This window comes from Cololabis saira, chromosome 22 (genome assembly GCF_033807715.1).
Source record: "Cololabis saira isolate AMF1-May2022 chromosome 22, fColSai1.1, whole genome shotgun sequence".
Lineage (NCBI taxonomy): Eukaryota > Metazoa > Chordata > Actinopteri > Beloniformes > Belonidae > Cololabis > Cololabis saira.
The window spans coordinates 10,696,065-10,711,120 of record NC_084608.1 but is presented as its reverse complement, the minus strand read 5'-3'; the positions used below and the strand labels follow the sequence as shown (position 1 = coordinate 10,711,120).

The 15,056-nt window shown below is 41.3% G+C and overlaps 2 protein-coding genes across 3 annotated transcripts; one reads left to right on the top strand and one right to left on the bottom strand.

The window, feature by feature from the left end:
- The first annotated feature begins 172 nt into the window (after window positions 1-172).
- On the top strand, window positions 173-5,951 carry LOC133423506 (transmembrane protein 241). Of its 2 annotated transcripts, none has more exons than XM_061713702.1 (15): window positions 173-361; window positions 865-911; window positions 1,246-1,323; window positions 1,823-1,904; window positions 2,026-2,103; window positions 2,293-2,318; window positions 2,487-2,538; window positions 2,622-2,670; window positions 2,789-2,834; window positions 2,940-2,975; window positions 4,099-4,133; window positions 4,215-4,284; window positions 5,126-5,219; window positions 5,311-5,375; window positions 5,571-5,951. In XM_061713702.1, exons 1-15 carry the CDS (start codon window positions 290-292, stop codon window positions 5,635-5,637), a joined length of 897 nt encoding a protein of 298 aa, XP_061569686.1. In that variant the 5' UTR covers window positions 173-289; the 3' UTR covers window positions 5,638-5,951. The 2 variants fall into 2 exon arrangements, with proteins under 2 accessions (XP_061569686.1, XP_061569685.1); XM_061713701.1 differs by having other exon boundaries at window positions 3,982-4,133.
- On the bottom strand, window positions 5,627-13,408 carry rbbp8 (retinoblastoma binding protein 8). Its single transcript, XM_061714056.1, has 18 exons — window positions 12,967-13,408; window positions 11,651-11,753; window positions 10,241-10,283; window positions 10,042-10,137; window positions 9,621-9,882; window positions 9,439-9,536; window positions 8,972-9,153; window positions 8,800-8,880; window positions 8,500-8,570; window positions 8,309-8,376; window positions 7,970-8,234; window positions 7,580-7,867; window positions 7,389-7,506; window positions 7,111-7,260; window positions 6,969-7,011; window positions 6,483-6,570; window positions 6,269-6,410; window positions 5,627-6,179 (listed from the first exon to the last, which is right to left on the bottom strand). The coding sequence occupies exons 1-18, from the start codon at window positions 13,375-13,377 to the stop codon at window positions 6,079-6,081; spliced, it is 2,610 nt and encodes an 869-aa protein (XP_061570040.1). The 5' UTR covers window positions 13,378-13,408; the 3' UTR covers window positions 5,627-6,078.
- Between the last annotated feature and the right edge of the window lie 1,648 nt (window positions 13,409-15,056).

Sequence of the window (15,056 nt, the reverse complement as noted above, 5' to 3'; positions counted from 1 at the left end):
TGTATATATATACATTATATGTATGTATACATGTATACATGTATATATACATATATAGAGCTAATTACTGAAATAGTAATAGGCAGCTGCGTCATAGTCAGGTTGGTTTGACCTCCAGCCAGTGAATGATCTTCTCGAGTATAGACGATCTTTGACCTCGACGTCTTGACGTGTCGTCTGGGGACAGCGAAGGAAGTTTCCGATCTTCAACATTTGGCACAATTAGATTAAATGCTGCACATTCTTTCATAGGAATCATGTACCTGCTGCAGCGTGTCTGCGGGTCAACATGCAGTGGAGAAGACACGTGATTGGCCTCGCGTTTAGCTTTGTTTTCGTTGTGTCATATTTCACTAATAAGGTGAGTGTTACGGTCTACTCACGAGAAACTAGTTTGAAGACGAATTTAAAGGCAGAGCTCGGTCTAGATCAGATACTTGACAGGTGGTGTTGTGTTCTCCTCCAGGATACAAGTTAAAGAGACCAAGGCTTTATATAAAGTCTGATCTTAAACACTGTGATCTGATCCCTTGACAAGCTTATCCACCATCATCATCATCATCATCATCATCATTAGTTACAGCACCTTAATGTCACCTGAGTCTCCCCTTTAATTAAGTTACACTGAACATGAAAGTACAAATAAATACATAAATAAAACAAAACATAGTTCAAACATTTTATATTAGTTGAAATAGCTATAGAGAGTAAAAATGGGTGTGTAGTAAAAAGGATGTACTGCATCTAGACAAGAATAAGTTATAAAGTCAGACAAATCTGGAAGAATCATTGATTGGGGGTTTGGTGATGTCAAATTTCAAACCATAACCTGAATGATACCTTTCCTTTTTTTCCCCTTTGTAGTTTGTCCTGTCTGTGTTAAACTTCACCTATCCAACCTTATTTCAAGGGTGAGTGTCTGGAAGAAATCATGTAACATGCTCCTAAAAAGTCAATTAAGTTATTTAAATTAGAGATGTACTAATTCAGAATCAGACTCAATGTTAACAGTTAATAAGAAATAGGAATCAGCAACAAAAATGACTTTTGGTGCATCTCTAATTTAACTCACATTATTGCTCTTCAAAGAAATATAATGTTCATTGAAATTTTAAAGAATCTCTAATAGTCTAAAGCGGCATTTCTGATCACTGACGTGTTATGTAGACCTTGTTTATGAGCGATAAAAGGTATAAGTGACGTTTTCTTTTCACTAACACAATGAAAACCTTGAAAAACTTGCAGATGGCAGACATTTATTGGAGCGGTTCTGCTTCTGATGTCCGGCAAGCTGGGATGGGTGGAGATGAGCCGGGTCTCCAGGTATTTATTTATTTTATTTTTTACCGTTTTCCTCACATTAAGTAATAAAGAGAAGCATTTCAGTAGGGCTGGGCGATTTTTGGACAAAAATAAAATCCAGATTTTTTTCTCTGAAAACCCGATTTTCGATTTCGATTTTTTTGGTAAAACTACAAAAGACAATGGAATAAATTGTTTAAAATATTTTATCTTTATTTAAAAAAAAAAATAGCAAACAAATTTCCCTATTGAGAATGAAGTGCAATTGAAAGATACTGTTAATCCTCCTTGAGTTTAGTAAAGTGACAACATTTACAATTTTCTTGAGACTAGACGAGCTCTGTCTGTAATGCAGCCAACTGCAAAAAAGGAAAATCGATTTTCCGATTTTCCTTTTTTAACATCGATTTTGATTAATAAATCCGATTTAGATTTAAAATCGATTAATCGCACAGCCCTACATTTCAGCATAAGCCCTCCAAACGCTTTTCTTTAGACGAAGTGTTTTGACGTGTTACAGGTCCGCTGCTCTCTCCTGGCTTCCGGGCTCATTGCTCTTCGTGGGAAACATCTACGCTGGTTCTCGGGCCTTATCGCGCATCGTAAGTCGCATACCTGCAAATTGTGAGCAACGTGCACGATGAACCAAAATGAACTATTGATTGATTTTTCCATAGAAAGTAACCACAGTGCCTCATTGTTCTTTTCCTCCTCTCTTTGCAGGACATTCCTTTCTTCTTCACTCTGCAGAATTCCTCTCATGTCGTCAGTTTCTGCATCATCAAGGTCCTCCAGAGGGAGGTAAGTGCATCCTGTCGTGTGTTGGATTCTCTCCATGCCGTTTCATCTTAATCACGAGAACCACACAGCAACAATAACAGGAGTCAGAGCCACCAGCGCCTCATGACTTTGATTAACCAACAGCCACATGCAACATCTTGGAGAAGTTTTAACCTCCTAACATGTTTGAATGCGTCTGTTCCCCAACAGAAGACACACTGGCTCAAATTTATAAGGTATGTGTTTTTTGATACAGTTATTCATATAGATAAAGAAAAAAAGGTTGCATCTATGAAACGACACAGTCGGTATGTTTTATTTGCATGATGTTGAAACCCGTTCCTAAAATGCTTTCTCTCCTCGCCGGCGTGGCTGCATGTGTGGTGCGTTTGTTCCTCCTCCAGCTTGTGCCTGATGCTGCTCTCAGCCTTCAACCTCCCTCTGTTTGACCCCCAGGTAACGACACTCCCAATAACAGTAACGATACTCGTGAGATGTGCCATGACACAGATGCCTTCACCCGTTTCTCCTTTTTGTAGCTGGACTACAGCGGTTACCTGTGGGCTGCCTGCCATCTGTTCTGTGTCGGTGAGGCTACACATTTACATCCACGTCTGTCACACAGACAATAACTCTAGTAGATGGTTCTTTTCTGGAAGAATAAATGAGAGGAGAAAAGTGAATGTTGCCTAAATGTCATTTCCAGGTGCATATAGGGTGTTTCAAGTTCACTCCAAGTCCAATAACCTGAGGTTAGTGTCTTATTATTGTGGTCGAAAAACAGCATGCAACATCTTTTAATGCTCAAATACTGGACATCAGAGACTCAAGGTCTGTGTTTTATATTTTTATTCTAGTGATTATGAACAGCAGTGCATTAACTACTTGTTCAGGTAAGAATTCATTTAAATGTCTCGATTTCATCAAAACTCTTGATTCATGGCAAATCAAAAGTTTTAAATCAAGTAAAAATGAAAATAAAATAAATTCAAAAAAAGCAAAGTTTAGACATGCCATTTGCTAGATTTCCCAGGAGTCCAAGCTCCAGGACGTTCATCCCAGGGTTGGAAGCTGCAATTTTTAGAGGAACTGTAAAAACCCCTCACACCAAAAAGCTGCAATTTTTAGAGGAACTGTAAAAACCCCTCACACCAAGAAGCTGCAATTTTTAGAGGAACTGTAAAAACCCCTCACACCTTTACAGGTCCCCATTGGGATGACGATGCTAAAGTTACACTGCTGTCGGCTGAATGAGTACTTGAAAGTTTTTGCCTCAAAAAAAGTAAGCAGTGCAGCTTCTGAGTGCAAAGTTTCTTCTAGGGGGAAAAGTCCTTTGGACTGATGAGACCAAAGTGGTAATGCATGGTCATAATGGCCCGGCCCATGTTGTTACAGTCTAGATTTAAAACGTCAGCAAAAACGTTTCATACCAGTGTCAAGCACGGTGGTGCAAGTGTAGTGATTTGGGCGTGTTTTGCTGAAACTGGACCTGGATGCCCTGCAGTAACAGAAACACAAGGACTGCAAAAAACTAAAACAATCAAACTGTTTCAAAGTACTTCAAATTAAATATCTAACAATGTCATACGCTAAATAATTAATTGTAGTTATTGCTGCTAAAGATGGTTTCACACGGTGTTGAAGTTTGGCCTGTATTTTTTTTTTTTAAACTGTAGCACATTTCCTTTGATTAATGATGAACAAAAACCCCCTTTATTCTCACACTGCTGGTTGTTGTAGCCTGTAGTAAAGAAAGAGTGAGGCAGATGCAGGTGATGATAGGGATGAAGAAAAAAAAAACCTTAATTTCAGCAGGCTTTCAGCAGTTTAGGTGCTGCAGATTGTTTGGTTTGGCTTTGTGGTATAAAAAAAAATTATGATACATTTCTTTAAGAAAAGCCAAAGGAATATGCAAGGGAAGGGAAGCTACTCTTGCGTCAATCCGACAAAGATCCTGTCAGATGTTCTTCTGTGTTCAGTTTCCACCACTGACAGCTCTTCCTGTCTTCACATAAGCGTGCTGCTGCTGGCCCTCGCTGCTCACCCCACAGGTACGGGCGGCTGACATCATCTTTCATGTAAAACGTGGCCTGGGCTCCATGTATCTCCTGTAAACCTTCCTCTCTCCACAGGTGACCTGACAGGCGCCTTGGAGTTCCCGTCTCTTCAGTCCCGCACGTTCCACTGTGGCTGCTGCGCCAGGTAAAACCCCCTGGAGGCAGAAGAAGCCCCGCCACATCATTTAACTCACAGTCCAGAGACTTCACATGATATTTCAGGGACTCTTTCCTCTTTCACATCAGACGGGTATTCCAGGAAGAGTTTGTTAAGCCTGAGATGAGGGAAACCCGGAGTTTTCAGTTCCAGAATGCTATTTAACTCAAACTCTGAGTCAGTTACTATGGCAACTGACCCTGTGAACCTAACCTGCTCGCTAGCAGGTTTACTTCAATAAAGCCTGAGTTTCTCTCTGTCTCCTCCCTCAGTGGCGTCAATTCAGCCAATGGGCCTTTATGCAATACGCATCTGTTTTCTGCACCACGGACAGCAAGCGGAAGAGTTAGAGAGCAGAAAAAGCCTATCTGACAAACGCAATTTAACTTTTTCCGAAATATGCTCTCATACTCGCCATACGCACGTTTTAACACTTCTAACTCCAGTGGTGTGAAGTATGTGGATCTTCAGATGCAAACTAATGTTTCCTCAAAGGGATTTTGTAAATTGAAATGTTAAAGTTAAAAAAAAAAAAAAAAAAGTATGTGGATCTTTTGTTGTCGCCGGTTGCCATGGTGAATCGCTGTATCAGGGCTCTACTGATGATGGCTTTTTATTTTCTTCTAGCACGCGCTTAACTTGAGCTTAACAAACTCAGAGTTGATTGAACTAACTCATATCTGCTGTTCTGGAACCGAAAACTGAGTTTCCTATCTCAGGATAAGTCAACTCGGAGTTCAGGTTTAAACTCAGTTTGTTGAATCTGCTTCCTGGAATACCCGTCAGGTGTCAACCTTTAGAACAAACATGTCTGTTTCCTCGTTGACAGTGCGTTGCTGGGTTTTTTCATGTTGTTGGCTTCAGTCAGACTGAAACGTGGGATCTCCCTCCACCACTTCAGGGTCTGGATTTTTTTGTCTAAGGTAATTAAATGATTTGATTTTTGCATCATCTCATACTAAAATGTACTCATCCAGAGGCAAAATTAAGAAAACAAGTCCTGATTACTTCCAGGTTACCGCCATGTCCCTCTCGCCATTTATTTTCTACATGAACATAAACATCTCGTCGTGTCTTTGGTGAGTAATTGGCTTAATTTAATTACCGACAGGAATCTTCTGGGTTTACTTTCATTTAAGTTGGATGTGACAAGTTTTGAGTTGTTTTGTAGTTTAAAGCTTTAGATGTCCTTTTTTGTTCCATCTTTGCTTACATCTGTGTAAACGCCAGCGAGTGAAGTGTAATAAACATCCTCCTGACCTCTTGTGTTGCAGCGTGGTGACGAGTCACGCCGGGGAGGCTCTGCTGCTTTACTCCGACAGCGATACCCAGCCGTCGTGACAAAAAGTCCAGATGTGTTTACAACCGACAAGTCTTAAAGAGATTACTTTATTTTTCTAACGCCTTTGATGGTCTGTCCGCCAAATAAACTCTGGTACAAATGTCCTTCGTCTCATCTGACTGACTACTACAAAATACTGGATTTTAATCTGAAGACGTGAAGAATTGAAACCATTGTATTGAGATGTTTCCTCCTCTGACCCGGGGCAGCTCCGACAACTTGTGAATGTCTCTTTTTTATTTTTCCAAACACACAAACAAAGAAATTGCTCTGTACATGTAGATATCACGTTTGAATGATGAGTTCACAGTTCACAACGGCCGCTGGCTGCTCTCTTTGTGTAGAAGACAGTGTCCTGGTGTCCCCGTGTCCTCCTGACGGAGTAACGGGACTGCTGGACGTGCAATCCTGGAGTAACCGAGTCAGTTTAATGCTCTGTTTTATGTCTGCTCCTGCTCCTGCTTCTTTGGCGTGAATAAAGCGTTGAGCGGTTGTCGTCTCCGTGAGCGCAGCTGAGGATTCTTCTCTTCCTTGATGTAGCCTACGACCAAAGAAGAGATCATCTTAAAGTCATTTCAGGGAATGGAACAAATAAAACCCTCTGAAGAAGAGTTTAGATGGTGGAGTCACCTCTGTCGATGCAGGTCTGTGTGGACGGGAAGCCCACTTCCCAAAAGTTCTCGGGAGTGGATGGAGGAATGTACAGGAAACGGTGTCTGGAGCATTCGGTCAGCTTCTTGTGCTTCTCGTCCTCCGGCAGGTGAGCGTAATACTGCAGGACAACACAGTTACTTCGGCAGGATCAGACTTTAAAGTGTCCGGTTCGGAGAGGAAAAACACTCACAACTTCACACTCCTTGCAGGTCGTGCCTTTCAGTTTCCTCCTCTCGTCTTTCTTGCGAATCACGGCCATGTGTGCAAACGTGGGCTGTCTGAGGCGCGGAGAGGACTGCGTTAGAACTCTTCCTGTTAAACTCTCCTTATTTGAATGACTGAATGAATTAATGAATTTTTATTTCGAACATGTATATAAAATGAAAGTACCGTAAAAATAATAATAAAAAGATAAACATTTACATCTTCATATAAACATATGTTTGAAAAAAAGGAGTAGGAAGAAGTATACACTTTTTCCTAGTTCCTACCCCTTTATAACACTATTGATTTACATGATTGCTATTACAGTATTATATCTACACTATATCCATATAAATATAATCTATATAAATACTCTGTAAACATGCCTATTATTACATAATTATCCATATAAGTATATAGACAATATAAATCTGAAAATATGTTTTTTGAAGAAAAACCAAGGGTTTCTTACCCTGTTTTACCCCGGCGTGGGCGGTCTTCAGGAGAATCTTGTTCTAATTTGGGGAATAAAACAACAAAAGAGGCGACGTCAAGCTTTAAGTTTACAAACACTGGTCAAATGACGCTGGTTGTGTTTGTATCTCAGTGCCTACCAAACTCCTGCTCTTCCTCCTCCTCTTCATCATCATCCTCATCACCAGGTTGGTTCTGGCTGCAATGTGAAGTGTTGAAGGACTTGTACTCCCCATAAGCTGTCGTGTCGAACATCATGTCCAAACTGTCGTTTGCCTTCTCGCCTAACCCTGGAAAACAGATTTAACCGAAGGATTTCTACACGTTCTTTTAAAACCACATTTGAAATACTTCATAAGAAGCGCTTTCAGTAATAATCCTTCTGTCAATGAGGCAGTACAAACGGGGTTATATGTACTAGACTTGGCGTTTCCTCTGTCCTGAGTTCCCTCTCTCCGACCCTGCAGCATGCTGTGGCTGATCCAGGTGCAGTCGGTGTCGGCCAGGTCTCCCAGATGCTGCGCTTCTTCCTTTTCCTGGAATATAAGAGCAGTCAAAGATTGTCGATAAACCATGAAGCAGCACGGCTGGTCTATGACCTTGTCGTACCTCGTCTCCTCCTTGTTCGTACACGGACAGAGTGAGCGCAGGATCGATGCTCCACATGTTCTCCACCGTGTCCGTCCCGCCCACTGGGAAACAACATTCAGCAATCAGCATCAAACAAGTGAAGAGATGCTTCTGTGAGACGATGCTCGCTGCAGAGAGCTCACCGTCTCCGTGTGGGTGCACGGGAGCTTTTTTCTTCCCGTCTGCATCTCCTTTGGTTTTACTGTGAGGCTTTTTGAAAGCAGGACTTGAACAAGGACCGTTTGGCTCCTGGTTGGACGTCTCGGTCTGCACAGATATGGTAGAGTTTACAGGAAACAACATTATTGTGTTCTAGGAAACTCTGAACGTACGGGTCAAACTGTGTTGTTTTACGGTTAGTTGAGATGCCTGATCGTTCTCCTTCACGTTTCCTGCCTTGCCGTTCAGCTCCTCCCTGCTGATTATCTGTCTGCTCCCTTCAAGCTGCGCGCGTTTGCCTTTCTTCCGCTCATCCCCCCCTTCCTGCACCTCTTCGTCGATCTCCCCCTTCTTCCGCTTCATCCTGGGAACGGAGCCTTCTTGTGAGAAGCGTTTGGCAGAGGCGAGAAGAGACGGGGATCTCTCCGAGGGGGAGTCTGGCCCTGGGGTCGGGGAGGCCGAGGGGGAGTAAGGCCTTAGAGAGGAGGGAAAGAAAGGTGACTGTGGTCCCGGGGGAGGCGGAGCCACCGCAGGTGTCGTCGTGCTTACTTCAAGCGAACGTCGTGCTTCCACAGACTTTTTGAACGGGTTTGCCGATTCCGATCCAACTCCATTTTCTGAAGAGAGAATTGATTCAGTGAAACATAAATAGCAGCACTTAACCAACTGAAAGGGCTCGTATAAGATTCAGTGCACTCTTCTCGTAAAATAATCACATACTATCGTCCTACAGTTCCTACCTTCTGATGCTTGTCAACCAGTTCAAAGCGACAGGTTTCTGCAATTTCCTCCTCCATGCTGTTCCCATCTTCTGGAACGAGACGGACATCTTTCATGTTTCCGTGCATTCAAGATACAGAGGCAACTGAGCATGCTCCAACTTCCCCTGACTGCAACATTTACTCCGTCAGATCATTGCACTTAGCAGATTAGGATCAAAAACAGGTTCCCACAGCCAGGCAGTGAATTCTCAGTTTAACCAGCTTAACAATGCTTTTATAGAGAGACTTTTGTCTTCCCCACAGCTGCTGAAGCCATACCTGGGATGTGGGACACATCCAGTTCGCAGGTGTTTGGTACAAGAACCTCTGCTCTTCCAGATTTGGTGGCTCCGTTTGGCTCTTTAGGAAAGAAAAAAACAAAATAAAAGCTTAAAATAAATCTGTTTTCAGACAGATGATGGAGGAGAGAGGTGCTTTAAAGAGGACGAACCGAAGAAGATGGACTTGTCAGATACCGACAGAGGCCTCTCCGCGTAACGAACGTGCTTTACTTTGTCAACGTGTTTAAGTTTCTTTAGTCGGTTTGTCGCCGGCAGCGAGCTCGACAGGATCGGCGAGTCTGGGATGACGCCGTCTTCCTGCTCCGGGGATGAATCCTCCTTGAGCTCCAAACTGAAAACAACACCTGCGGTGCATAACTGGGAACTGAAACTTTGCTCTCATCATTGAATAAAAAAGAGAATCACACGTCCTTCCCCTTATAGAGCGGGAGACAGACAATAACTATCAGTAAGGTTTCATGAATAGAAGAATTGATATAATAAAACCAGAAGCGAAACCGCTATGGGAATGTTTTGACTTACAACATCTTTATCCTAAGAACTTTTACACAACAAAAGCTGCTGGTAAAATATGAAAAAATAAAGAAATGCATTGTGAAAATATCTGAGAGCTTACAGAGAGGCTTCTAACTTCTGCAGTTCAGCTTGTAGTTGTGTCTTGTCATCCTCCAGGTCGTTTCTCTCACTTTCTGCACAGTTGACCGACAACACACTTTCATATGCATCACAGATAGTTCAGTTCTTGTGCCAGGAGATATTCTTTGTGCCATGCAGGCTGGTTACAGTATTTCATTCATTTAGGCGAAGCAGATGCTTAAAGAGAAGAACTACAGCCGACACAAACGTCTGAAGGGCAGCTGTAAGCTCATCCTCTTTTCTTGATTTAAATATTTCACAGATGACATCAGTGCTTGAACACACCGTGTTCTTCGGAAGGTGATCAGCTCTCTCTGTGGGATAAAACTCACTCAGGTTGGAGATCTGCTGCTGATTCTGACCCTGGCTGCTTTTCAGGGTTTCCTCTAAAACGGCACATCGCTGGCACTCTCCAGCTCGGAGCCTGGAAACAGTAAACATGTCATGTCAATATGGCCAATGCTGTTCTTGCTCCCATACAAGTCTTGAGTTGGGTTTTTTGTAACCATATTAGGATATCCAAGCCAGGAACATCTACTCCACTTGCTGATGAAAGAAGTGCATTGGGCTTTGAGGAGTTTACCTTTCCTCCAGGTGGCTGATTGTGTCCTGCAGGGTTTTGTTCTCCTCCTTCAGCTGCTGGTTGCGATTATAAAACACCTCAAGCCTCTGTGCATCTCTGACGGACACAACATTCACGTTTAAAGGTTAAAAGTTCAGAAATATCAGCCTTAAACACAAGCGTCCTTGATATGCATGAACCCACAGTGAAGCATACTCACAGACAGCGGTCCTTTTTCAGCTTGCTCACTTTTGCCTCTAATTCTAAAAGAAGGAAAAAAGACCCAAGTAATTATTATTTCATTTTAATTTTTTGCCTGCTACAACTCAAGCAGCTTTTAGGTGACGTTGACACCTGTGCACAACATGTCACCGGTCATCTACAGTGGAGTGAGGCTATGGAACAGTCTGAGTGAGGAGCTGAAACGATGTCCATCTACAGCAGGGGTCACCAATCCTGGTCCTCGAGGGCCGGTGTCCTGCATGTTTTACATGTTTCGCTGCTTCATTGCACCGTGATAAAAGTGACTGTGTCGTTAAGAGAATTGTGCAGACCTCAATGACAAGCTGATGACGATGATTAATTAGAATCAGGTGTGTTAAAGCAGAGAAAACTCTAAAACATGCAGGACACCGGCCTTCGAGGACCAGGATTGGTGACCCCTGATCTACAGGTTCAAAAGCAAATACAAAAGAAAAGATGTTTGCCAAATACAGGGAAGAGGAGACATGAGGTAGTGATTCAATTCAATTCACACTTTATTAAAGAAACATCTCGAGAAGAGGTCCATAGTACCATAGAAAATTATACATATAACATACACGATATAAAATACAACAAAAACCACAATACAGAAGACTTAAAAACAACAGTGACACAAAAAGAAAACAGTGTCAGGCGCAAGTGTAGAGACATGAACGCCAGTGGTTCCACAACGTAGATGTGAACCTGACTGAGCTGAGTGCAGGATTTGTTAAGCAGGTGATAATGCTATTTAAAGAGTTAGATTCTCTACATATAAATTTGTACATCAAATTCCGTAGCACAGCAGCACAGGTTGGTACTCCAACACCAACAAACAGATGACTGGCACTACAGCTCCTTGGGACTTTAAGATTGATTGTGTGGGGATTCAGCATAATGTACGTATATAAAATGGTATACATAATAATGATTATATTGTTTATGATAAGAGATATATATATATATATATATATATATATATATATATATATATATATATATATATTGTATATGTATATTTATTTATAATGCTCAGGTATAATATTTATAATGTTCAAGTATATTTATATTTATAATGCTCAGGTATAATATTGCAATTAAGTGCTGTACTATTTTTATAAGGTAATAACAGGTATAATGTTTTTGATAAAGTAAGGCATGCTGTTATATTTTTTTCTTATTTTTATTTTCAAGCAAAATTGAAATAGAAACAAGAGGTAGGACCTCATAGGTTTTTTACTTCCTCTTACTCCTTTTCGGGCATGAAGGTTTATTTCCTTTTGATTTTGTTTAATGACTGTTTATTTGTATTCTTTTTTGTTTTTTTTTGTTTTATGTAATTGTTTTTTCTGTATGCTCGAGATAAAGATTTCCCCCAACCCTGTACCTGTAACGGTGTTGTGGTGAGACTCCCCCAGCCTCCTCCACAGCTCCTCAAACGCTGCAGCTGCTCTGCTGTTCCCACAGCTGTCTCCAGAGCTGCTCATCTTCTGCTACACACAAACATGTCCAATGAAGCACTTGTATGCGTGAAAACCTCTCGTTATTAGGAATTGATCCAATCACACGTATAAACAGATGATGACATAAGTCCTTGTTGACCTGCGCCAAATTACATCTTAATTCCTACAAGTTAATTCACTTACACTCGCTTACAGTGCCGGTGCCGACAAAATTACATGATTATACGACAAATACTTACATTTAGACGGGGGACCAAACTGTACAGAAATAAAAAGTTACATCTTTAAAGGTTGTTATTTTTTTACGCTATAAAACTGTAAACATTGGAATTCGCGGGCCGTGGTGCATGATGGGAAGTCTTCTTTGTTTCGCTGAGTGGTTGATGGAAGCTTTAGCGCCCCCGTCTGGTTAACACCTGCTAGTGGCGGGAATTACTTCTTTTTTATTGGAAATATAATTAGGTAATGCGTTTATTAAATACATACATTCATTTCTATAACCACTTTTTACTCTATTTTCCCTCCCGTTTTTCGACATCTATAGCTAGGCATTTGTCTTAAAATTGCATCCAAATGGAGGCCTAATATTTGCAACATAAAGTGTTCATATGTATATGTTATGGTTAATGTAGAAAAACGGCTATTTTGCAAACTAGCCGGTGTTCTGCCAATTTCTGCTGCTTTGCCAAAAATGCTACCTAATGGTTTTCTACCTTTGTAGAGCTACAATTTCACTGTGTTTTACTCCCTAGCACACTTCCTTTCCCCCCCAAGTGGTCTTTGTCGCTTGCCAGGCCGTCATTGTAAATAAGAATGTTATTAATGACCTGCCTGGTTAATTAAAGGCGAATGACTGAATGAATATCAAATAATCTCTTTATCGCATAATGTTCACAAAGTGTAATGCAATTCATGTCATGGGTAGTGTATTTTAAAGGATCAAATACTCAACAACATCCCATATTATCAATTTTAAATCGTGCAAGAAATGATTGGCGTGGCAATCAAACTTTGAAAATCGACCGTGCGCATGCGCAGAACCACAAAGTAGCATTTTCGGCAGGTAGCAGAAATTGGCAGAACACCGGCTAATGTGCAAAATAACCGTCAGGGCGGCTAATGTATAAATACGGCTATTTTGCAAAGTAGCCGGTCAATGTGTAAATTGGCCGGCAGGGCGGTGAATGTGTGAGTTCATGTGGTTGGAAACGATGGGCATCACAACAATGTTTTTCCTCACCTTTTTATGTTTGAGCTGGCAGTTCTCACACAGCTCCAGAAAAAGCATGATGTTCTCCTGCGTCACGTTGAAATATGATTGTTGCAGCTCCTTAATCAATATGTTTCGCCCTGCATGTCCTGTTCTAATGTGAGCCTCGCTGATCACATCAAACAGATCTTCTTTCGCTACAAGCAGTGTGGTCAGCCCTCTTTTGGCGATTTTACTCTCACCATTACAGTCAACAAGGTGGTATTTTCTCATCCAGGCATAATCCTGTGGGGATCGGGGTTTTCCACCTCCCTGCAGCCGCTGAAGGGATGCTGATATGAGCCCGTACTTCTCCCGATCAATCACCACGGTGTTTCCTGACTTCCCGCTGAGCGAAACCTCCAGTTTCCTATAGTAAATGTCCCGCTTAGTCGTGCTCATGTTGTCCGATCTAGTTTCGTTAACGATATTTGGACGACACACAGTTGAATGGATGGAATTCGCGCTTCAAACCAGTCACTTACAATCTCCAATCAGGTCAGTTGGTGCAGCAGCCAATGGAAGAATCCCATATGCTGCACATGCTTGTTGTTGTTCTATTTATGGCTGTTGAAGAAGAATAACGTTACACTACTCGAAAAAGTGTCGGGTCTGACACATCCACAGTATTAATTATACACTCATATCATTTGCCAAGCCATAGGCAGTCCACAGTATCTTGCATGGGCCAGGCTGTGAGAGCGCGGATGTGTTTTATTAGCCGGTGTTCTGCCAATTTCTGCTACCTGCAGAGACATGCTACTTTGTGGTTCTGCGCATGCGCACAGTCGATTTTCAAAGTTTGATTGCCACGCTAAATTGATAATATGGGGTGTTGAGTATTTGATCCTCCAAAAATACACTACCCATGACATCCTTCAAATCTGCCCTAAAAATTTACCTACACGAGGCTGCTACTCGTAACTGGGAATAATCAAAGCCTCTACTGCCCATCCCGCTGTTACTTCTGATTATTGTTTCTTGTTTTTGTTTTTTTTGTTTTGTTTTCTGCTTTTGTTTTGTATTACCTGACTTATTCTATTTGTCTCATCACCTTTTTAGTCTCTCTCGGTGCAAAATAACAGTAATTCCCCCCTTTTCTTTTTTTTTTTTACAATCTTCCCTACAAAGTACTGCTTCTTACCTGTATGTCATTCAATGTTATATGAGTTAAAAAAGGTCTCAAATGTAAACAAGTGTAATGCTTTCTTGGAATAATGCCTTTTAGTTGACTTTGTATCAGCGAATCTGTACTGTCATGGAACTGTACCTGATCCTATGCAATTCTTCTAATAAATTCTTCAATAAATCAATCAATTTGATATTCATTCAGTCATTCGCCTTTATTTAGCCAGGCAGGTCATTAAGAACACGTTCTTATTTACAATGACGGCCTGGCAACATGGATCTATAATATTAACAAGCGATTCATATTAACAAGCCTGGCAAGTGACAAGGACCACTTGGGGGCAAAGGAAGTGGGGTAGGGAGCAAAGGTAGAAAACCATTAGGTAGCAATTGTTGGCAAAGCAGCAAAAATTGGCAGAACACCGGCTAATTTACACATTGATCGGCTACTTTGCAAAATAGTCGTTTTTCTACATTAGCCGCCCTGACGGCTATTTTACACATTCACCGGCTAGTTTGCAAAATAGCCGTTTTTCTACATTAACCGTAACATATGTCTATGGTTCAGACGCTACAAAAAACAGCGTGCAGGCCAGATCACATTTTTGTCTGTGATTTGAGGAAAAATTAAAAAAAAAAACAAAAAAAAACTGTCATAACTTTGTATTCCTTTTTTAAAACCATTTATAGTCCTGTATATATTTACAAAACTCCATCAGTAGCAGTGTTAACTCATTTCTACCTCTGACGATACTCAAATTAGGGGGCACACAAAAATATTCATGCTTCAGAGCATATTCTTCGGTTTTTAAAGTTATAACACTAAAACTCGTGTCCCTTTGTTTTGAACCATCTGGGTCTGAAAATATGACAAATGATGTGAAATGACCTGTTCAGATTTTAAGGACAGTGACGTCACAGACCAAGAAAGGAGCACAAATATCCAATCTCCT

Excerpts from the sequence above, each read along its gene's own strand:
- rbbp8 (XM_061714056.1), bottom strand. The coding sequence starts at position 13,377 with ATGAGCACGACTAAGCGGGACATTTACTATAGGAAACTGGAGGTTTCG. Across the intron at positions 11,754-12,966 it reads GCCAGCTCAAACATAAAAAG|AAGATGAGCAGCTCTGGAGA; the intron begins GTGAGGAAAAAC and ends TGTGTGTAGCAG. Across the intron at positions 7,012-7,110 it reads GGAGGAAGAGCAGGAGTTTG|AACAAGATTCTCCTGAAGAC; the intron begins GTAGGCACTGAG and ends TCCCCAAATTAG.
- LOC133423506 (XM_061713701.1), top strand. The coding sequence starts at position 290 with ATGCAGTGGAGAAGACACGTGATTGGCCTCGCGTTTAGCTTTGTTTTC. Across the intron at positions 912-1,245 it reads TATCCAACCTTATTTCAAGG|ATGGCAGACATTTATTGGAG; the intron begins GTGAGTGTCTGG and ends AAAAACTTGCAG. Across the intron at positions 2,976-3,981 it reads TGCATTAACTACTTGTTCAG|CCAAAGGAATATGCAAGGGA; the intron begins GTAAGAATTCAT and ends CTTTAAGAAAAG.